A 24,003-nucleotide genomic window follows, 5' to 3' on the forward strand; every position below is an offset into this window, starting at 1 on the left:
GGTTACAAGAACAGTCCTTTTTCTCCAGCTGCCCAGTTTTAGCAGTCTCCTGTTCCATAGACAGCAGCAGAGCAGTAGAGCAGAAGCATCTTAGAAACTGTTGAAACTTAGAAAGCCACTGAGGTACAAAACAATGTATTGGTAAACTTCCACTGTTTCTAACAGACAAAGGTTAAACTCTAAATACAAGATTTGAGCTATATTTTAATCAATTCCAATCAAAATAGATGATGCATTTGAAAAACTTTTGGGATAGTAGCGGTATTTGGTAACTGGGAGTTTTTCAAGCCAACTTTGACTAATCTAGGAGCAGATGTTAGTCAGTTAGAGGGTAGAAAGGCTCTGCAGAGGGACCTTGACTGACTGGACAGATGGGCAGAGTCCAATGGGATGGCATTCAACAAGTCCAAGTGCCGAGTGCTGCACTTTGGCTACGGCAATCCCATGCAGAGCTACAGGCTGGGGTCGGAGTGGCTGGAGAGCTCCCAAACAGAGAGGGACCTGGGGGTGCTGATCGACAGCCGCCTGAATATGAGCCAGCAGTGTGCCCAGGTGGCCAAAAGGGCAAATGGCATTCTGGCCTGCATTAAGAATAGTGTGGCCAGCAGGAGCAGGGAAGTCATTGTGCCCCTGTACTCTGCATTGGTTAGGCCACACCTTGAGTACTGTGTCCAGTTCTGGGCCCCTCAGTTTAAGAAGGACATCAAAACACTTGAGCGTGTCCAGAGAAGGGCAACAAGGCTGGGGAGAGGCCTTGAGCACAAGCCCTATGAGGAGAGGCTGAGGGAGCTGGGATTGTTTAGCCTGGAGAAGAGGAGGCTCAGGGGTGACCTCATTGCCCTCTACAACTACCTGAGGGGTGGTTGTAGCCAGGAAGGGGTTGGTCTCTTCTCCCAGGCAACCAGCACCAGAACAAGGGGACACAGTCTCAAGCTGCGCCAGGGGAGGTTTAGACTTGAGGTGAGGAGAAAGTTCTTCACCGAGCGAGTCATTCGTCATTGGAACAGGCTGCCCAGGGAGGTGGTGGAGTCATCGTCCCTGGTGGTGTTCAAGAGGAGATTGGATGTGGCACTTGGTGCCATGGTCTAGTCATGGGGTCTGTGTTGATAGGTTGGACTCGATGATCCTCGAGGTCCTTTCCAACCTTAGTTATACTGTGATACTGTGATCTTTTGACTATGCTATTAAGATATTTTGGGGTGAAACCTGGTTCAGAAATTGCAAGGAACTCAGCAGTTTTATCTGCTATAAATATATGCCATATTCACATGGTAGAATAGAATAGAATAGAATAGAATAGAATAGAATAGAATAGAATAGAATAGAATAGAATAGAATAGAATAGAATAGAATAAACCAGGTTGGAAGAGACCTTCAAGATCATTGCGTCCAACCTATCACCCAACACCACCTAATCAACTAACCCATGTAACCAAGCACCCTGTCAAGTCTCCTCCTGAACACCTCCAGTGACGGCGACTCCACCACCTCCCCCGGCAGTCCATTCCAATGGGCAATCACTCTCTCTGTGTAAAACTTCCTCCTGACCTCCAGCCTGAACTTCCCCTGGCGCAGCCTGAGACTGTGTCCTCTTGTTCTGGTGCTGGCTGCCTGGGAGAAGAGAACAACCTCTGCCTGTTTACAACCCCCCTTCAGCTCCCTCAGTCTCTCCTCATAGGGCTTGTGTTCCAAGCCCCTCACCAACTTCGTTGCCCTTCTCTGGACTCGTTCCAGCAAGTCAACATCCTTCCTAAACTGAGGGGCCCAGAACTGGACACAGTACTCGAGGTGTGGCCTAACTAGTGCAGTGTATAGGGCAGGATTGTGTGAAAGGCCAACAGTAATGCTGCAGCTACAAAACAAAGCACCTAAAATACATATGAAGACATTTATTTTGTAATGGAAAAAACTTAAGCTTGTGAGACAAGCTTTTCAACAAGGTAGAGCTAATACTCATGTTTCTGTGCATTTCTGCTGTTTAGATGCAGATTTTCCAATCTGGTGGAGTAAACAAATGAGCAGGAATAATGTGGATGGATGTAATCTTCTCACGGTGCCCAGAGGATTGTGTTTCCTGAGCTGGATACAGCAGTGGTTCATAACTGGTGTTCAGAATGCATGTACATGACACTTCAGCACACGATTTAATGGCTGTGGTGGTGTTAGGTCAACAGCTGGGCTCAGAGGTCTTTTCCAACCAAAACAGTTCTGTGATAAATATCCATCCAAGCCACTGTTGCTCTCTTCCCCATTTTCCAGGACATCTACTCACTTCCTAAGGCTTTTCCCTCCTCACATATTCTGCTGTTTCCTCTTTCTTCTCCCCTCCCTGTGTATTGTTCCTGAGTTTCCTGATGATAATTTTCTTTCTGTTCCTTGTGCCTTGGTTTCTATCAGACTGGTAGTAGATGCTGTTAAAATGAGAGAACTAGAGCAGTTTGTGGGTAGAACGGAGACTGGGCTCTTCTGACAGTCACTGTGAGCCCACAGCTGATACAGAGTTTTGCCTTTCAAACCAGAAACCATCCTTGCTGCTGAGCCCAATAATAATGCCAGAATCCCCTGTGAAAGTGAATGTCCTCAGGTGCAATACAGCTGAATTTAGCTGTCATTCAGTGGGCTACATCATTACCTTTTTGTAGCCAGTTTCAAAATACAGCAAACCACAATGTTAAATCATAGGTTCACAGAGTAATAGGGGTTGGAAGGGACCTCTGGAGATCATTGAGTCCAACCCCCCTGCCCGAGCAGGACCATAGAATCTAGCACAGGTCACACAGGAATGCATCCAGACAGATCTTGAAAGTCTCCAAAGAAGGAGACTCCATAACCTCTCTGGGAGCCTGTTCCAATGCTCCGTGACCCTTACCACCTCCCTCATGTTGAGGTGGCATTTCCTGTGCTGTAGTTCACATCCATTGCTCCTTGTCCTATCACAGGGCACAAGTGAGGCTGTCCCTTCCCTCTTGACACCCAGTTATGCATAGCACAAAACTATACTTCACAGTCGTAAACTGGTTTGTACTGTCTCAACTCTGTCTCAACCTCTTGCATACCATGCAGATGGAAACAATGAAACTTTACAGTATCACTAAGGTTGGAAGAGACCTCAAAGATCATCAAGTCCAACTTGTCACCACAGACCTCATGACTAGACCATGGTACCAAATGCCACCTCCAATCCCCTCCTGAACACCTCTAGGCATGGTGACTCCACCACCTCCCTGGGCAGCACATTCCAATGACGACTGATTCTCTCGGTGAAGAACTTTCTCCTCACCGCGAGCCTAAACTTCCCCTGGTGCAGCTTTAGTTATGTAGAGTATTCAAGTGGGACTGGTAGAATTGCCAGAGGGATGATACTCCTCCCCTGCCACCCACCTAAATTAGAATGTGCTGTTCAAATACAAGCTTCACCTATGTGGCTGCTTTGCTATTGATTCCTTCAGTTGTCTGCTTCATTTTGGTAAATTCATGGTGTTGCACTCTCTGCACTGGAATTCAAAGGCAATTTGGCTAACATCATTAGAGGCCTTTCTGTAAAAACAAACCAACCAAACAAAACCCAACAAACAAGTACAGCGTTCAGTTGTACCAAGAAATTCAGATCCCCAAGAAAACAACCACTGCTTCTCACATGCAGGTCAGATGGCTTTGAAAAGAGGCACTGTGAAGATGCATGGTTATGAAAATGAGGGTACGTTACTGTTGTAGATGCACTCAACAGAGCAGCCCCTTGTCCACCAGCTTCCCTCTCAACAGCCTGCTACAGGCAGCTGCCCAAGCAGAGCTTGACTAGCAGCATTCAGAGCCTTCATCAGTGATGGGATGTAAACTGTTTTTGTCATACCTGTTTCCAGGGAAGTAGCTGTGTTTCTGAGAAAGCAAGCTACAAAACTGCAGGATGAATTTCTACTTTTGTACCATCACAGTAACTTTAAGAAATATTGCACATCTTCTTTTTCTGTAATAAGATGGAAAAAAGTCTCCAGTGTCAAGTAGTGAATTGCTTTCTTTCCTGTGGATGTCTCAGGGATGCAGTTTTTATTGAAACAGGCTGACAAGGGGTTATCATCATGTTCTGTTTTGTAGTGCAAAGTCACATCTGCTTCAGCCTCTTGGCTGAGGTAACAGGCAGTGTGCAGCAGTAGGACACCTCAATGCCTTCCTGTCAGTATGAATGCAACACTTGGCAGAGGAAACCTGGAGTCTTGTGCATGGCATAGCCCCAAGGCAGCTAAGTTCAGGTTGCAGAAGCCCCTCGTCAGCCAGTGTCAGAGCTGAGTTGACACTGACATTCTGCAGCCTCCTTAGATGGGAGGCCAACAAAACCAGTTGGTAGCTCATGCCACTACTCAGTTAGGATTGACTAGTTCTCCCTCTTGTGCCCTAGTCCAGGTAGTTGTGGCTGTTCCACAGCGAGATTCAGGGAGGTTGGTACTTTGTGAGCACACTGTAGCCTTTTCCCCTTGCGGCCTTCACGTTTATGCTCCCTCAAGCACTTTCATGTTTACTTGGCAGCTGTAGCCCTCTGCCTATTCAAACACCTTCACGTAATGGCTGGCTAGTAAACCAAACCAGCACCCCAGGCTTTTCTCAACCTTCCTGAATTATACAAATTTTCCAACCTATCTTAAGTGATACTACAGAGAAGAAAATAATCTCTTTACCAAGGATATTGTTCTGTGTTTTGTGGCTCCTAATGTATTCCAGGGACAACCTCACTGAAGGGGGAAAAAAATTCCTGGCACAACAAAAATTTTCTCAAATCAGCTGCAGCTGCCAGATAGTTTCAGCTTTGAATTGTTTGCATTTATTTGGCCTGGAGTTGGTTCAATGAGGCATTTCATGTCTGCCTTGTGTCAACAGTTTGTGAAGCCTTGAAGCAACTCCAATGAACCGTCCCTCCCCCAAAGCAAATTAAAGGCAAGGGGCTACAGCAGCAGTAACCAGAGGGCTGGAAACTGGAAAATGTCACACCACAGTTGAAGTGAAACTGATATAAATCCATGATGTGATGATCTCTTAAAAAAAAAATCCAAACAAAGGCAATCTACATTTAATACTCAACCTTTTCCACATGAGTAATGTGGAAAGGGTCTATATAGGGAAGGATACTTTGAAGGTTAACAAACGTTTCTGTAGCCAGTAGTTCTTCTTGTTAAGTATTAATAAGCAGTTGTTCACTAACAAATTATTATCAAGCAGCTGCTCACACTAAGATATAAACATGATCTTTTAAGAGACACCTAACTGGAAAGCTGCATCAGGAAGAAAAATGGCTCAGCTAAGAAGTTTGTTGAAGAAGAGAGTGAGGATTCAAAAGGAAAATGGGCTTCTGAGCAAGATAACATGAGGTTGCATGTAGCCATAGGAAGCTCTCTGCACTTGTTGCAGTATGATGAGAAGGTGTTCATCAACACATATGATAGAATACAGAATACAGAATTAACCAGTTATGGAAAAGACCTTTGAGATCATCAAGTCCAACCTATCACCCCACATCATCTAATCAACTAAACTATGGCACCAAGTGCCTCATCCAGGCTCTTTTTAAACACTTCCAGTGATGGTGACTGCACCACCTCCCTGGGCAGTACATTCCAATGGCCAAGCTCTTTTTCTGGGAAGAATTTCTTCCTGACATCCAGCCTAAACCTCCCCTGGCACAGCTTGAGATTGTGTCCTCTTGTTCTAGTGCTGATTGCCTGGGAGAAGAGACCAATCCCCACCTGGCAACAACTACCAGGCAGAGCAAGGCAACCACCAGGTGGAGCAGGCAGAACAAGGCAAACAGTCTCCTCCCACCCCAGGTGTGGCCATTTTGCCCTCTCCGCCCACTCCCCTATTTAATCCCCCCCAGGAAAGGCAGAAGCCCTAAGCTGAGCCCATCTGGGCTGAGGATCCTCCTCTCATCACTGGTGAGTGCCCATGGCGCACACTGGGTGATGGTGGTGGTGACAACAAAGGCCGGGGGGCCTGGTGGCCCCCCGGCTGTTAGGACCAGGATTGATGACTACTCCAATATCATCACTGGGTGCTGGCTGTGCCTTCTCACTGGGGCTGAGCTTCTCTGTATGGTATCTTGGCTGGTTGAGGGTCTTGCCCCTAGCTCTGGGATGGGTGCAAAAGTATGGTGGTAGGGCAGGAGCTGTTGAGGCAGGGTGGAAGATGGTGTAGAGGGAGTAGGGGCTGCTTTGGGAAGATAAAGGGTGAGGGGTAGCAGGAACTGCTTTGAGAAGATGAAGGCAGGACTGGTGTAGGGGGAGCAGGAACTACTTTAGGAAGATAAAGGGGAAGGGATGGTGGGGGAGGCAGGGGGATTAAACTAGATGACCTTTAGAGGCCACTTCCAACTCTGGTGATTCTATGATTCCAGGATCTAGTTCCAACCCCCTTGCCATGGGCAAGGACGCCTTCCACTTGACCAAGTAAGCATCTTTAAGGGCTTGTTTTTTTTACTGCACATAGAAATCAAAACAGAATATAGTAGCTATGCTCATGAAGTCACAGAAACATTCTGGTTGGAAAAGACCCTGAGGATTGCCAAGTCTAACCCAGAACCCTACTCTTCAAAGTTCACCTCTAAACCATGTTCCCAAGGACGCATCCAAACTTTAAACACATTCAGGGTTGGGGACTTCACCATCTCCCTGGGCAGCACCTTCCAACCCCTGACCGCTCTTGATGGGAAAAAATTGTTCCTAAGGTCCAGTGTAAACCTGCCCGGTGGCAGCTTGGTTCCATTCCCTCTTGTTCTATCACTTAATTACCTGTGAGAAGAGACCAGCCCTAACCTCTCCACAATATCCTTTCAAGTAGTTGTAGACAGCAATGAGGCCTCCCCGCAGCCTCCTCTTTTCAGTCTAACCATCCCCAGCTCCCTCAGTCACACTTCATAAGTCTTATTTTTCAGGTCCTTCCCCAGCTTCATTGCCCTTCTCTACACTGTCTCCAGCACTCAACTCCATCAAATGAACTGAATGATTTTGGATTTGAAGATACCTTATATTGAAAGAAGGTCTTCTGTAGGTTGACATAAGCAGTGAAATGATTACATGAAATTCAAGAGTGAATAAAATGTTTGGCATAAGAACCATTTAAAATCCCACTGAATTTGTGGAAAGGGTTTGCCTGTTTCAGTGATATTGCTCAGCAAAAGTTAGTCTTTATCTGAAGTGTAGGTAGTGGAAGCACTGAAGCAAATTCATAACCCCAAGACAAACTGTCTTACCAATATATTGGATTATGTCATTCTAGAAAGAAAATTCCATAATCTATGCCTAATTTTGTAGCCTGACTCAATGCACTTTCGTTCAGAAAAAGGGTAGGAAGGATACTCTGGAAGAGTTGAGCTGGATGATCTTCAGAGGGCCTTTCACAGAATCATACAGAATCAGCCAGGTTGGAAAAGACCTCAGAGATCATCAAATCCAACCTATTACCTAACACCTCCTGACAACTAAACCATGGCTCCAAGTGCCACATCCAATCCTTTTTTGAATAGAATAGAATCAACCAGGTTGGAAAAGACCTTGGAGATCATCAAATCCAACCTATTATCCAACACTATCTAATTAACTAAATCATGGCACCAAGCACCCCCTCCAGTCTCTTCCTAAACACCTCCAGTGGTGGTGACACCACCATCTTCCTGGGCAGCCCATTCCAATGTCAAATCACTCTTTCTATGAAGAACTTCTTCCTAACATCCAGCCTAAACCTCCCCTGGTACAGCTTGAGACTGTGTCCTCTTGTTCTGGTGCTGGTTCCCTGGGAGAAGAGACTGGCCCCCATCTGGTTACAACCTCCCTTTAGGTAGCTGTGGACAGCAATAAAGTCTCCCCTGAGTCTCCTCCAGGCTAACCAACCCCAGCTCCCTCAGTCTCTCCTCATAGGCCTTGTGCTCCAAACCCCTCCCCACCTTTGTTGCCCTTCTCTGGACACATTCCAGTAACTCAACATCTTTCCTAAACTGAGGGCCCCAGACCTGGACACAGGACTCAAGGTGTGGCCTACCCAATGCAGTGTACAGGGGCACAATGAATTCCCTGCTCCTGCTGGCCACACTGTTCTTGATGCAGGCCAGGATGTGATCGGCCTCCTTGGCCACCTGGGCACTCTGCTGGCTCATGTTCAGCCTACTATCAACCAGCACCCCCAGGTCCCTCTCTGCCTGGCCACTCTCCAGCCACTCTGCCTCCAGCCTGTAGCACTGCATGGGGTTGTTGTGGCCAATGTGCAGAACCCAGCACTTGGATGTGTTCAGTCTCATGCCGTTGGACTCTGCCCATCTGTCCAGCCTGTCAAGGTCCCTCTGCAGAGCTCTCCTACCCTCTGACAGATCGACACCTGCCCCTAGCCTGGTGTCATTTGCAAACTTACTAAGATCTTTCTCCCCCTCAGGACAGATGTACTCCGCTCCATCTATTGCTTGCTGACCTGGTGCCATAGAAAGTTCCCCAAGATCGAAAAACCCAAAATTCTTTTGGTGGCACCAGCCTCTGAGCCACTTGTTAGTTACAGCTGCTGACCTGTTCCTTTCAGTATTCTTTCCTGCAACTAAGGGTATTCATGAAAAAATTACCTGTGCCCCTGACCCCTCAGCCAGTTCTCCCAAAGCCTTGAAGTCCTTTTTTGATTGCCTTGGGGCAATCCATGTGCTGTAGTAAATAATTTGTTGCAAACCAGCTGGTGTGACAAATGTGTGCACAGAGAGATGAGTTTTGCTGGAGGGCAGTGTTTAGCCAAACACTTTAGCTGGCAGATCTTCTGGGTGGTTACTAAATGTTGAGGGCTGCATGATTTGACATTTTGTTATTATTTAGGGTTTCATACTGCTTTTTACTGTCAAGTCTTTGATTTCTATGCTGTGGAGTCTGAAAGTCCATCTTCACCCTGTCTGCAGTGCACAGGCGGAGAAAAACCACACAATTGTGAAACTGCAAGAGGTTAAACTGTTGAAGCAGCATCAAATGCAGTGTTTCTCTGGCTTTGTCGACCTGCTTCCCTTTTGAGCCCATCTGTCTTTGACTACCATTGCTCTCTTCTCAGAGGGTGAAAAGTTCTTCCACTTTAGGAGGAAGGAAAATTAGATGTAATTGCTCCAAGTATTTACATACTCAAGGGAACCCCTAACTACCTTTAATTGCTGGCAGCAGCTAGGCAATTAGTTGTTCTCTGAGTAGTATAAACACATTATAACCTTTGAACTCTCCTTAGAACCTCCTTAAGGTAGAAGCACCACAATTTGAGGAAACACAGATCTCAAGACAAGCAGCATTATGGGAAAGCATCTGCACAAGAAATGAGGTTATAAACTTCAACCTGACGTTGTGATGGGAATCTTTTATTGGTTTTTGGAGTTCTTAAAGTTGTTTTAGGCTTTGTAAGAAGCTATACAGATTGCACTATAAGAATACTGTTACACCAGACCGAGTCATAAAGAGCACAGCCAGTAATTATGCACCAAGACAAGGAGCTGTCCTATGTCTCTACTGAGCTTGTTAATTCTGGTTAACTCATAGTCTTTCCATTCTTCGTCCAGCAACACTCCAAAGGAACATGTCTTTGTGTAGTGTAGGAACTTTCTCCACTATGAATTAATCCCAGTAGTGAGACTTGATGTAGTAAATCCATTCCTGTACACAGTCTTTATTGCTTTCTGTAATGATACTGCAGTCATGATCCTTCAACTGTAAAAGATACTCTCTGCTGCGCAGTCAGAGATCTGTCAGCTCCGGTGACTGAGGAGTTCTGTCCATGCAAGCTGTGCCTGGTTATTCCTGATTCACTAGATTGAGCTGACCTTCACTCTCTTTTCCTGGAAATGTGAGGGGTTTGTGTGCCATGAGTTTCTAGTTAGGACTTGCCACCAAATCCCTGTAAGCTTCAAAGATAGGAGATGTGCTCTTCCACAGACCACCATCTTTTGCAGGTGATTGTTACACAGGGAAAAAATGAGTAACACTAATTGTGTGGGATTTGAGATCTAGCCTGGTTACTCTTCTGCAGTGTACCTGAGATGAAGTCTATGCTTTGCACTTTGTTAGGAGGGGACATCTATCCTTGGTACTTTGTTAGGAGGGGACGTCTATCCTTGGCACTTTGTTAGGAGGGGACGTCTGTCCTTGGCACTTTGTTAGGAGGGGATGTCTATCCTTGGCACTTTGTTAGGAGGGGACGTCTATCCTTGGCACTTTGTTAGGAGGGGACATCTATCCTTTGCACTTTGTTAGGAGGGGACATCTATCCTTTGCACTTTGTAAGGAGGGGACTCTCCTCTCCTAACATGAAGAACATCTTTCTACTATACAGCATACAGGTTTGTCACAAGAAACAGTTCAGCAGTTAATGATGAGTGGAATGTAATACAGAATTCCTGGTAAGCTGTGTTTTCTGTAATTAATATTTTCTCTGTAATTAGCCTCAGTCCACATCAGAAAAGTGCACTGCAGTTTCACAATACTCTGGTATGCTTTTTCTCAACACCTTTGTACTCTTAGCAATTTGGCAAGCTTAAAAATAAAAAATCAAACTAATGGAACATTGTTTCATGAATGACTCAAACTCAGCAAAAGCTTCCTTGCTGTACTGTATGAATAGTCACAGATGCAACAGCCAAGAACACTGCTTGGAGTAGAAAGATGTAAAATAAGGTAGGCTTATCCAGCTTGAGAAATCATCCTTTTAACTGGTACAGGTATGGCAGCTATGTGAATTTTATGTGAGTATTTAAAAGTAGAGGATAAGAGATTCCTTAAAACCATCTACAAGTGGTAGTCTGCTATAGTAATAGCTAGTGTGTTTTACAGTTACATCATCTTCTAAAACTTACTGTGAATAAGCAAGGATAAAATATTCTGCTCTAAAAAAAAAGAACCAAAAAGAAAAAGAATCTACTTTATAATTTGAAGCAAACATTTAGATGAACTAAAGTTCTTAATGTGAATTGTTGTCTCTAGTGATCTGAATGACTGGACAAAACTTTCCATCTTAAAAATGAAGTAACTTAAGTATTAAAGATGAGTAAGTCAATGTATTTGCTGCTGCAACACAGCTTCCTGAGGTGGTAAAATGATGATCCGAAGCCAATACTGTAACACAGCTCTTTATATTGTCTTCACTCTGACGATGGCTTGTTCTGGCTTACCAGCAACTTCATTTCTTGCTTATCAATGCTGGAATTTACACTTTCAGCTTCTTTTTCTGGCTCGGGTACACAAGTGCAGCCCACTGGGATAGTGACATAATCTTCAGTGTAGACATAGCGGCCCCCAGCGCAGGCCGACGTGCGGCGGAGGATGACTGTTGGCATGTACACGGGGGTGCTGCGGAAGTGAAAGTTCTCCTCGCCAAAGATCCCCATGAGACAGCCTTTGCACAGACAGTATGCTTCAGGAATGTATTTAGGGTATCTTGTGGGATCATAGGAAATTCTACAGGGAAGCAAATAATAAAGGTTCGTTAGCATCTCCAAACATATACCCAGCTGGAAAACATTACCATAATGTGATTTGACTGTAAACACTTGTATAATATTTTTGTTGTCTTTGCCAGGAAAAATAGCTTAGCTTCTGCTGTCTGGCTTCTTATTTGTGAAGTGTAAAGAATATGAACTTACAGGACTGCTCACGTCCTATGCTGAAGTATGCAGTGACTGCCGTTCCACAATGTGAGGGCAGGGGTTTAAGCAGAGTAAGTTTTGCATTTTGGACTGAATGAGTAAACAGAGCATTAAAAAGGACACTTGGGCACTTCCAGACTTTTGATCTGCCTTGACTTTTCCAAGAATCGTTACAAATCCCTCTTAACATTATCACTGTTGAAGCTATGACATGATGTTTGAAAATGTTGTAGTTTAAATAGAATTAAATTGTACTATTACTTCTGCAGGAGTTTTTTGCTCCCTAGAATACTTGGGGTTATAAAGGTGCTTTCCCACTGAAAGCAGAACTCTGTATTTCTTTCTCTAATTCACCTCCATTTTTCTTCCTCTAATGAGAGAAGAGTAACATTTGCATTGCCCACGGTAAGGGAAAGTGCAAAGTTAATGTCATTTCTCTCCTCACCTGCTACATTTTGAAGTAAAGCATTGCCCCAAAACTGCAAGAGTAGAGACTCCAATTTTTGTTGTCTTCTTACAGTTTGACCTTTTCTTTTTCCTTATTAATGGTGGAAATTCCTGATTAGCAGGAGCTGGAAAGCTTGTAACCAAAGCACAGCTTGGACCAATAAAGTCCAACTTTCAACATTCCTCTCTGGATGTTGTTGGATGCAGAAACAAAGATGTTATACTCTGGTCTCAAGTCTTACAGACCCTGGCTAAGCTACAGCCGTTGTTCTTAGCAAAGAGAGTACAAGCTGATAAAGCCTGTTTGTTTTCTGACATAAGGACTAAGCCCACATGTACTGGAGTCTGTAGCCAGGCTGCCTTTTGTGGGGACAATGTATTTGTTGCTTTGTTCTTTACCCACTTTTCCTGCTTACACTGGGCATGGCTGTAACTTGCACTTTATTACAACTGTGTGTCATTATTCTAGACAATGTTTGCAACTCCAGAAAAAGGTTTTTTAAATATGCTTAACTCCTGTGCCAGTTGTTCTCTCTGTACCTTTGAACTTCTTCCAGATCACCTGCTCACATACTGCTGCAATACTAGCCCTGCTTCTGCACTGGTTGTGCTACCCAGCTGGAGAGGGATGACTGCTCTCTTTGGCTGGAGAAGTGTTCAGCCCAGAAACACCACCAACCTCTCTGTACTGCTCCTCCAGAGACCATCACAACTTCAGGAGGATGCTGCCTCTAAGTGTGTTATCAGAAGCATTTACTGACCTGCCAGGTGACATAAAACACTTTCTGCCTTTCCTGCTCCTACTTTCACACAGTAGATGGTTAGACCAACATGCAGTGCACAGCAGAAGTATCCTATGGGCTGTTACTGGCATGAAGAAAGTATAAAGATGCATTGGTCACCTAGTCCAAATGTCTCCCTGAGGCAAGCTTAGATGTATTTGCCTGTGTTTGTCCAGCCTGTTCCTAAAAACCTCTCAAAATGATCCCCATCCCACCCAGAGGCTCTGTTGCAGTATTTTACCACCTTTTGTTAAGTTTTCCTAAGAGTGAGGCAGAACATTTTCTTCTTGCAAACTGAATCAATTGTTACTCATGTTAGGATGGGAAATTATAGCAGCCAAGGCTAAAAAACTGAGTAACAGCCAAAGATCTGATAGCAGAGAAAATGCCTGCGACGTTTACTGTGATGTGAAGGGCTACAAAACCAGTAAAAACTCTTGCTTGGGATTTTAAACCATCCTCTACTTGGAATCAGAATAGGACCACCACATAGTAGATTAAATGGGGCAACTAGATAAGAAAAGAATACATGGAATGGAATGGAATGGAATAAACCAGGTTGGAAGAGACCTTCAAGATCATCGCATCCAACCCTTCAACCAATCCAACCCACCTAAACAACTAACCCATGGCACCAAGCACCCCATCAAGTCTCCTCCTGAACACCTCTAATGATGGTGACTCCACCACCTCCACAGGCAGCCCATTCCAATGGGCAATCACTCTCTCTGTGTAAAACTTCCTCCTGACCTCCAGCCTGAACCTCCCCTGGCACAGCCTGAGACTGTGTCCTCTTCTTCTGGTGCTGGCTGCCTGGGAGAAGAGACCAACCTCTGCCTGTCTACAACCTCCCTTCAGGTAGTTGTAGAGAGCAATAAGGTCGCCCCTGAGTCTCCTCTTCTCCAGGCTAAGCAGCCCCAGCTCCCTCAGCCTCTCCTCATAGGGCTTGTGTTCCAAACCCCTCACCAACTTTGTTGCCCTTCTCTGGACTTCTTCCAGCAAGTCAACGTCCTTCCTGAACTGAGGGGCCCAGAAATGGACACAGTACTCGAGGTGTGGCCTAACCAGTGCAGAGTACAGGGGCAGAATGACCTCCCTGCTCCTGCTGGCCACACTGTTCTTGATGCCTGTCCCATTATTTATGGGAAATACCATTATATATACAATACCTGTCCCATTATTTATGGGATGATACAAACTATTGAGTATACAGTTGTGCCCTTCCCCATAGCCGTTTCAAAACAACCAGTTATGAAAAATGTAATATATCTAAAGTGATTCTTAAATTGGGTTTGTACCACTTCCCCAGGTCTCATGATGATAGCCTTTTATCTTTTCAGGTGGTCTCTGACATAAGAAGAGGTTTCAGCTGTGGAGTAGGCAGCATAAGTCAGCCTCAAGCTGTGACTGCAGAGGCATTTCTTGGCCAAAAAAATCTGCCTGCCAAAGCAGGCAGCCTGGCAGTCACTCACCCCCTTAGGTTGGTGCTCATATTTTTCTGGTCACAAGATTCATTCAGCTCATCAAAAACTGAATGTTGGTCCTTCAGCTGTCTTGCCACATGTACACAGAGCCCTACACAAACAGGCTAGTGTGAACAAGCAGCTACAGGTAGTGCCGGAAATGAGCTGCCCTTTTCAGAAGTACCATCAGTTTATCAGGTTAAACCAAATTTGGCATCATGGCTTTAGCCAAACACAAACTTGATTATCCTGATATCAAAGAAAAGAGGCATTTTTGCTGCTCTTGTTGAAATGACCATATAATCTGGATTGTCTTTTAATGGACTTTGTTTTCCTCACAGATGAATCTGACCAGTTCTCTCATAGCCAGACATCTGTGATGCTGCAGCTATTTTTTTTGCAAAGCTTCTCTGCCCTGTTTATACCTGCTTACTTTCCTGAGGAAATACTTTCCTGTTACAGGATCTCACACCAAAGTGAAATGGGAGGGTGGTGGAGGCCCCATCCCTAGAGGTTTTTAAGGCCAGGCTGGATGTGGCTCTGGGCAACCTGATCTAGTGTGAAGTGTCCCTGCCCATGGCAGCAGGGTTGGAACTAGAGGATCCTTGAGGTCCCTTCCAACCCTAACGATTATGAGTCTATGAAAATGTCTGGTAGCCAGCAGAAGGAAAGAAAGTGGAATACAGGCTTTTCTACTTGATACCTTCCCAGTTCAAACTCAGGTGTGATTGATTTCAGTGGTAGTCTATTAAAAACACCATATGTCAAGTCATTGGTATTTCCTCTACTGTGTTATCTCTAGCACCTGGTTTATGATGTTACTGGAAAGCATGAACATGCTTGTGGATGCAAACATAGGAGTTTTCACTAATAACAAGTGAACACCATCGCTGGAATCATGCTCTACAACAAGCTTTTCCTTCCAAATTCCCATATGGCAAACATTAGGTATAAATGAGTTTTGGGAAGGACCATGTGGTGTGGTTTTCCACTTTTGATGGACAAACCTCTTATATTGCTAATCCATCGTGTGAGGATTGGAAGGAATCACAGAGGATCCAAAACCCAAAACGGAGCCAAAATACAGATGTAGGTTTTTATCCAGACCAGAACTTTGAGGCTGAAGGCTCTAAGTAATTCCTCTTGATATTAGAATAGAATTAACCAGGTTGGAAAAGATCTTCCAGATCACCAAGTCCAACCCATCACCCTATACCATCTAATCAACTAAACCATGGCACCAAATCATGGAATTGTTAAGGTTGATATGGCCCTCAAGGACCATCTAGTGCCAACCCCCCTGTCATGGGCAGGGACCCCTCACACTAGATCAGGTTGCTCAGAGCCACATTAAATGCTGGACTCCAATGTCACTATATTTTGAAGCCACATACAAGGTTTTGCATCTTTAGCTATGTGACCTTTCTCAACAGTTTTGAGCTGAAGCCTCATGTTTTATCTTTATAGGCATCTGTGGAAGCTACATTGCCATAGAGGTTTGTTTCAGTTTCTCTGCTACCATAGAAGTTTTTCTCATACAGCTTCTCTGCTCCCCTTTCTTTGTATTCAAGCATTGGTGATAGTCTACTCCTTGAACAGTATAGTGTAGCTCAGGCACTGCGTGGGAGCCTACATCTGTGCCAGTTCAAGGCCATTGCCTGCACAACCAAAGGTGAAGCAGCAGGCACCCAGCACACTGGGGGCACTTGCTGTTTTGTACCACAATGCTATGAGCAGGCCCCTCAAGAATGACTCAGCTAAACTGGGGTCCCAGTGTGCCTGCACCATCACACAAGCAGAGTGTGATCTACCCTGCTATGGGAACACCACTGCCAGCTGCCCCTAGGCAGGGAATTAAAGGGAATTCAGGAATACAAGGCAGCACCACAAATTGGCAGCATGCACACTCACCACCAAAAACACATCAGGCACACTGGATGACACTGGAACCCAGTGAGATGATCATTCTCTCCTCTTACCTCTGATCTTTCCTCACTCTTCTATTATTCTCCCCCTCAATCACTCTCTCACACTCCCTCTCTGTAGTTTGTCCTTAGGTAATCACCTTGCCTGCCTTAAGAACCACTGTATGGTCAAAGTGATCTGCACAAACTTGTACATAAAATATTGCCAACCACTCTAGCCCTTTTGGTGTCACTTTGCCTCACCTCCCTCCTTAGGTATCACTAAAGAGCCTCCTGCAAACCCTTTCTCTGAGGTCAGGTCCCGACAGCAACCCAGCCTGATTTAGGTCTGAACCACTAACACACACCAGCAACCCAGCTGTTACAAACCCAGTAATCCAGTGAGGGGCATGGCATGCTCCCTCTCTTTACATGTACTGAACATAATCATTCTGCACATACAATGACAACAGCCTCAGCTGCTGTAGTTGGATGCACCTCTGTTACTCCAAGCACTACAAGTCATGTTTTTGTCTTCTCCTAGAACAGAGCAAACATGTTTGATCAGGTTAATTAACCAGATGAAAGCATGCTCAGTCCTCCCACTGACTTTTTCCTATACATCGTGAAAGAGGCACCCAGCTGGGATGGACACAACAGAAGTAGCTGGGAAAAGTGGCAGGGGATCAGAGGACTGCAATTTTCTACTGGGATCAAAGTGTCCCCTGCATCCTTGTGGTCACTTGGTGTGGCCACTGCTGCAAACTAGACAACCCAGCCATTTTGATGTGGGTTGCCCCTGTCCTGTGAACTTGGATTACCAGTAGGTAGGACTAACCCTGCCTCACCAGCACTACTGATTTACAAATGACAGGAGCTATGCTGGGCCGTGTTGTTTTGATCTGCTGGAACAAGAAGCAGGTTTGTACTGAACTGGAGCTGCTAATGAAGTGTGAGTAGTTCTAGGCTGCTTTTGCTTGTGACCCTGTGAGTGCTTTGAGGGCTCCCAGTGAAAAACAAACTTCCTGGCATTTACATACTGAGCCTGGAAACTCAAGAGAAAGGTTTCTCTCAGAAGCAAAGCTCTTGCAAAGACTTCATCTGTCTTGTACTGCTACTTTCATGTGTAATATTTTTAATAATACTACCAGTTCATAGTTTACAAGACTAAATCAAGTGGGTCAGGTGCTGTGCTGGGGCAGGCTGATACAGCTGACTCTTCAGAAAAATCAGTTAGCACTTGGCTAACAGCTGGATGTTATCAGAAGTCTAATAAGCAGGTCATCATCCCTTTACTTCACACTCTGAAATACTTACAGGTTTAAGAGCTAACAACTTTTTTTTTCCCTCTTGGCAAGACATTTATTTCTCTATAGCAGGTGTTCTTTAGTTCACATTATGTTTAGCTTGTTTTATGTACAGCTTCTAAGTATGGTGCTGGCATAAAACAGCCTAGTGCTAACTGTGGTGTTCTGAAGAGCTGTGCAAACATGTACTCACATAAAAAAGAGAAGAGTTTTGCATCCACTTGTATTCTTTCCCTTGGCTGCCTCTTTGGGATGTGCACACTGTGCCACACGTAGGAGTTTTCACTAATAACAAGTGATAATGTTTTGGATAAGGTTCTTGAAAGTCACTGGGGTATTACTTAAAGAAAAACCCTCTTGTATGACTTTTTTTTTTTCCCCAAAAGCACTGCAGACAAGGTTGGCTTTCTCAGTGAAAAAAAAAAGGACTTGTCTGTATTACTTTTATGAAGATTTTATGTAGATGAGCACTAAACCACAGATGCTTATAAACTCAAAACTGTTTTTTTGAAAAGCAGAGAAAAACAAGCTGGGCAATATTTAAGAGAGGGAGTACCTAACGTGGGATTTCATGATCAAATCAACACTGGCAGTAAAAGCTGAATCTCTGCAAATTAACCCTTAGTAAATGCAGCATTAGGCCCCAGAGAGACACACACAGAAGCCATAAGATATGCAAATTCAGAAACAGGAAGGACCTCTTGAATACATATAAAGAATTTCTGCCAAATTCATGCAGAAGTGTGTTTGCTGAAGACTCTGAATGTATACCTGCAAACTTGCCATGAATGCTATTATGGCCTTAAGACAACAGAGAATAAAAGTAGAGCTGATGTATACAGCTAATTCATGAGTGGCACCTGTGCACCATGAATGGAACCACAAGCCAACAGTACCTGTAAAAGTGCTGCTGCCTTCAGTGGGGTCAGATTTTTCAAGCATTACTCTGGGCTTTATGACATGCCCTGCAAATGTTTAGGCATACATTTACAATTAATTCTTTTTATCATGGCTCTGGTTCATGAGCAACTTCTCTGTGCATCTCTGAGTCTGAGCCTGCCTCGGTAAAGATTCACCATGCATACAGCTTCTCCGAACTTCAACACCCATCCCGTGCTGTTGGCAAGGGTTTATTCACAGTATCACAGTGTCGCTAAGGTTGGAAGAGACCTTGAGGATCATAGAGTCCAACCTATCAACACAGACCTCATGACTAGACCATGGCACCAAGTGCCACGTCCAGTCTCCTCTTGAACACCTCCAGGGATGGTGACTCCACCACTTCCCTGGGCAGCACATTCCAATGACGAATGACTCTCTCAGTGAAGAACTTCCTCCTCACCTCGAGCCTAAACTTCCCCTGGCGCATCTTGAGACTGTGTCCTCTTGTTCTGGTGCTGGTTGCCTGGGAGAAGAGACCAACGCCTTCCTGGCTACAACCACCTTTCAGGTAGTTGTAGGGGGCAATGAGGTCACCCCTGAGCCTCCTCTTCTCCAGGCTAAACAATCCCAGCTCCCTCAGCCTCTCCTCATAGGGCTTGTGTTCAAGGCCTCTCCCCACCCTTGCTGCCCTTCTCTGGACACATTCAAGTGTCTCAATGTCCTCCTTAAACTGAGGGGCCCAGAACTGGACAGTCACTAATTCTTGTGGAGCAACTGTCAACCATAGCAACAGTCAAAGGACCATGGCCCTTGCCTGTACCTCACTGTACAAACAGGCTTTCTGGATTTCACTGACTGACCATGTAATACTGCCAAAAGGGACAAGCAACTCATGGGGACAGATGTCGCAACTCAGCACAGAGTCAGCCTGATGATTTCACGGCATGATGGTTACATGGAAGAGCTTCTGCCACTGGCTCTGTTTTTTTAAAAAGCCTGGGTAATTCTTAGACTAACTTCCTGAAGTGCTGAGCAAATCCAGCATGCTCAAGGTTTCACTACACTCAACTGACTTCGGGGACCTCTGCTGTCTCTTTATAGCTCTGCAGAGTAAAGATTTTGGGTGATTAAATTTTGTGCCCTGAGTTATATACTGATCTCCTGTGGCCATCAGGATGGAATTTCAGTATCAGGCAGATGAACTAACATTTTTCCCCTGACTTTTTGCTTCAAATACCACCTGTTGGTTGCTGCCAGCAGCAGGATCGTGGACCAGATGGATCTGTGGTACAATCCATGTGCAATTCCTGAGTTGTGGCAAGCCAAAAAATGATGTCAGTCTTGACTTTTGTGTAACCAAATCAAAGACCAAGTAACAGCAAATAAATAGCAAGCACAGAATAAAGACAAGAAAAGAAGCCACATGGGTCAATTAATTGAGTCAATTAATTCCTCCATGATTAAACAGAAATAAGCTTGGGTGTATACAATGCAGAAGGGTGAAAGTTAGAGATCTTTAAGTAATATATTTGGTTCTTACTCACAAATGCTGATATGAAAACAGTCAGTTAACTTGAACCAAAGAGTCATCTGAGCAGAAGAATTACAAGAAGCAGTGTTAAACAGCTGGGAACAGGTGCCTAGGGAGATACGCAGGGGAAGGTTAAGTAGAGCCAGACTTAATATCTTTATTATTAATGACCTGGAGTAGGGAGCATAAACAGTATGTTAATGAAATCTGCAGATGGTAACAATGGGAATTGCTGCAGCTCAAATGAAGACAGAGAAACAGCAAGAGACATCTCAGACATTAAAATGCAGGTCAAGAAACAAGACCCTGTATGGACAGAGCAGAAATCAATTGCACTGTAACTCTTTAGGGGCAGGAAAGAAGTTGGGGAGCAGGATATCTGTGAGACACACTGAAGCAGGGCAGGCATCTTGATGCAAGCTTCAAATAGTCAAATTCATGCTTTGAGGGGTGCCCCATCAGAGTGTAAAAGACAGGCTGCCCACGTTGAAGTCATTTCTGGGCAGCCACTACTGGAGCTCTGGTGATTCAGAAGGCAGTTCAGGAGATGGCAATGAATTAGGAGCAATTCATAAGGAAAGATCAAAAGAGTTAAATGTAAGTAAGCTTGTCAAGAAAACTGTGTTACAGAAGAGAGTTTTATACAGTTTTTCACATTAATACCCCAGCCATGGAAAATAAAAGGCTGGATCATATAAGAGGAATTAGTTAATGACTGACAAGACGTATGGCACATTACTTGCAACCTTTAATGGAGAGTGGGGTAGGGCTGCTTCCTGGCTAACAGGGTGAACACCACAGATCAGACCAGATCTTCATAATGCTGTTACCTTGCTTCAAAATCTATGAACCAGCAGGCTGTAATAGCAAAATGCTCCTTACTTCTCATAATGAGCGATTTTGTCCTTTACATTTCTGTCGCACATCTTACAATGTCTGTTTCTGCCTCACTGCACACAATGCAGGAAAAACGCAACCAAGAAGAAACGGTAAATGAACTCTGTTAAACAGACAATGTACTCAGGCCTCTTCATCTTGGAGAAATAATTTCCCCCCTAAAAATAATGTTAGATTTGGCCTTTAACAGTGTAATCGGTTTTATTTTTTTCCATCAAATTGCATGTATGCTAATGGCTACTTGTCTGCTGGAAAACATTTTGATGGAAAGTACAGTGGATTTACTGTTTCAGAATGAACATTTTGTAAGCCAGGCCCCAAACAGCAGCTGGTTCTCTGTTACGAAGTAAAAGCCTATACAAAGCTCCAGCTGAAAATACATACCTGCCCAACAAGGTGTGAGCATGGAAGGCACTGTTTTCAGACCGGAAGAACAATTTTCTGATAGCACCAGTATTTGTCAAACCCAGTGTGAAAAACACCTGAGCCTCACGGTGGGTGTTCTGTTCATCATACTTAGTTTTTTTTTGCATGCTTAGGTAGCTTAAACCATCCTCAGCCTGCTTTCAGAAAATGCATTACTAAAAATACTGTTTCTAAAAATACTTTTGTTTACGAAAGGCTTACGGTTTTTAACCTCAAGCAGGATTAGTTCTAAACTAAAAGTGGGCAAAAACCATGCCACAAAAGAAATGTTTATTGGAGATCACTAACAAGGAGATATTCAAGTTTGCTGAACACACAATCACGGCCATCAAGGTATATACAAAGGACAACATGCACAAAGCAGCAAGAAAGTCAGTTGCTTTTAAGTCTGTGCATGTGTTAGCTTCCTGTATCTGCAGTGCCTTTACAGAAAGCTGAAAAAAAACCCAAATCTTGTCAGACTTATTCAGACAAAACTACCAGAAGACTTGATAGTAAGAATGTGATGATACCCTGGGTTTAGTGTTCTAGATCAATGTTTCCAAGTTTTTTCCAAAGCCCCCTTTAGAAGTGCAGACCATTTTGCGTGTATTAACCAGCCCAACAGCAATTTACTTTAGTTATGTTTATGCCCCCTTAAAAATTGTCTATCGGCTACCATTCCACCTCAGGGGAGGGAGTTTACAAAGCCTAGGTTGAAAACACAGATGTAGAAAACTGCAGTACTCATTCCTTGCCTATGCTGCTACAGCAAATGGAACAGCAGGCCCTTGAGAGTGTTTGCAGCAGCTGAAGTGCCAAGAACACACACTGGACTCCTATACATTTTAGAAACCAGCAGTGTCTGGAGTCACCTCTCAGGGAAAGCAAGCTTCTGGGCCCCTCTTGGGGATGCTACAATAGTCAGAAGGGCCTTTCCTGGTTATGATCCTTTGCTGGGAGTCCTCTTAAGTGAACTTCACATATGAAAATTGGCCAGAGTGACTTTTTGAGGGGTAGTCTGTGCTTCTGGGTGGGTGGATATGTATGTGTGCTCCATCTCTCATCCCGTTCCACCTCATACATTTTTCACTTATCATTTTGCCCACTAGCCTTATTCGTCGCACAAGCTGCTTTTACATATTAACCTTATCTCTGCCTATTTAAACCTCTGCTTTAACACCTTTCCCTCAGCATCCCTCAGCTTTGGCGCCTTCCGCACCAGCCTCAGGGCTGCGCGAGGAAAAGCGCTGAAAGCCCCGGGCAGGGGTGTCACGAAGGGTCCCCATACACGGGAATCAGCTGTTCTCAACCCTCCGGGACCCTGGCACCGCTTCGGACCCCTCACCCTATCCCCCGGCGGCCCAGAGTCACCTGTAAGCCCACGGAGAGGCGCTGCGCAGGTTGACGGGGAGCCGGAACCTCTTGTCGCCGGCCGGCCGGCCCCCGGCCGGGCAGCTGGCGTTGTGGTGGCGGCCCGGCGGCTCGGGCTGCAGGGTGTGGTGGAAGGCGCTGAGCATGCCCGCCGCCAGCCGCCCGTACAGCTGCTCCAGCAGCTCCTCGGGTCGCTCGCCGCAGGTCCGGGTCCGCGCCGGCCGCTTGGGCGCCTTGGCTGATTCCGTGCGGAGCGGGAGCAGCGCCGCGCACAGCAGCGCCGCCAGCACCTGCAACGACGGCGCCGTCAGCGGGGCTGGGGCCGGGCGCACGCCCTTCCACCCACCGCGCCCCGAAGCCCCCGGCCCGGGCGATGGGCCACTGCCCCCGGCCCGCCCTGCCCAGTGCCCAGCCCTCAGTCCCTTACCCTGCCTCGTTGCATGGCGGTCGGACTGTTCGAGGAAGCCGAGGAAAGCGGCGGGCTGCGGAGCCGCGCCGTGCCACTGACTCTCTCAGCGGAGGAGCTGTTGGAAAAGTGCCCCGCTCCTCACTGCATCTCCCCTGGCCTCGCATGCCAGGAACATTTTAGGCGCTCACGGAGGGGGCGAGCGCTCGGCGCCGGGACCTGGCCGGTTCCGCACTCGGTACGGCCCCACTGCCCCCAGATACCGGGAACAGCCCCACAAGCACAGGAGGGTTCGATCTGCCACCAGTCGCTGTCCTGCGCCGGGACGCGGCCGCGGCAGTCCCGCGGAGCGCTCCGTCCGACTCTCCTGCAGCCCTAAGAGGGGTGCTCGACGCGCCCCGTGCCCTCTGCTCTGTGAGGAGCCGAGTGCTCCCTTCCACGACAACCATGGCACCGAGATGCCATGGCTCTCTTCAGGCCCATAGAGCCCCTGAGCCTCGAATGGGACCCACTGGGCCAGAACACAAGATTGAAGCAGAGCCAGGATGCTCTTGGCCCGGTTAGAGCCAGCGTGTCAAGGCTGAGGGAAAATGTGAGGATTTACACCTGAAAATAGCACAACTCTGGCTATGTAACTGCAGCAGAGTAGGTGACTGCTGCAGTCCAAACTCCTTCAGTCACTTTGGAACAATTGGCATCCATCCTTGTAGGAGTTACAATATCTCCAATGTGCCCAGCTCCCGGTAGCATCTGCTGGAGCTGGTGAACATGAGTCAGCTCTGAGCTGTCTCTAAGAGGCCTCATCCATACATACTTTCTGTTGAGGTGGATTAAATCAGACATCCACTGCAACATGACTCCTGCTGACTAGAAAGAAATCCTACTTAAGAAAGTGAGAAACTTGCATCACACATACCTAGATGAGATTGAGAGGAGTCTCACCTCTATTGACTTCTCCCTCCATTCTGTGCTGGTTTAC

General features: G+C 45.7%; 1 protein-coding gene across 1 annotated transcript; it reads right to left on the bottom strand.

Annotated features, from left to right (window-relative positions):
* Window positions 1-9,338: 9,338 nt before the first annotated feature.
* IL17D (interleukin 17D) lies at window positions 9,339-23,070 on the bottom strand. Its single transcript, XM_068144229.1, has 3 exons — window positions 23,046-23,070; window positions 22,619-22,908; window positions 9,339-11,438 (listed from the first exon to the last, which is right to left on the bottom strand). The coding sequence occupies exons 1-3, from the start codon at window positions 23,058-23,060 to the stop codon at window positions 11,123-11,125; spliced, it is 621 nt and encodes a 206-aa protein (XP_068000330.1). The 5' UTR covers window positions 23,061-23,070; the 3' UTR covers window positions 9,339-11,122.
* Window positions 23,071-24,003: the final 933 nt, after the last annotated feature.

The sequence above is a fragment of the Melanerpes formicivorus genome, unplaced genomic scaffold (genome assembly GCF_026170545.1).
Source record: "Melanerpes formicivorus ecotype bairdi unplaced genomic scaffold, bMelFor1.0.p_v2 SCAF_1, whole genome shotgun sequence".
Taxonomy (NCBI): Eukaryota; Metazoa; Chordata; class Aves; order Piciformes; family Picidae; genus Melanerpes; species Melanerpes formicivorus.

Bases quoted from the DNA above. Each gene is read 5' to 3' on its own strand.
- IL17D (XM_068144229.1), bottom strand. The intron at 11,439-22,618 runs GTGACTCTGGGC...GCTTCCCTGTAG, and splicing joins GCCTCTCCGTGGGCTTACAG to AATTTCCTATGATCCCACAA.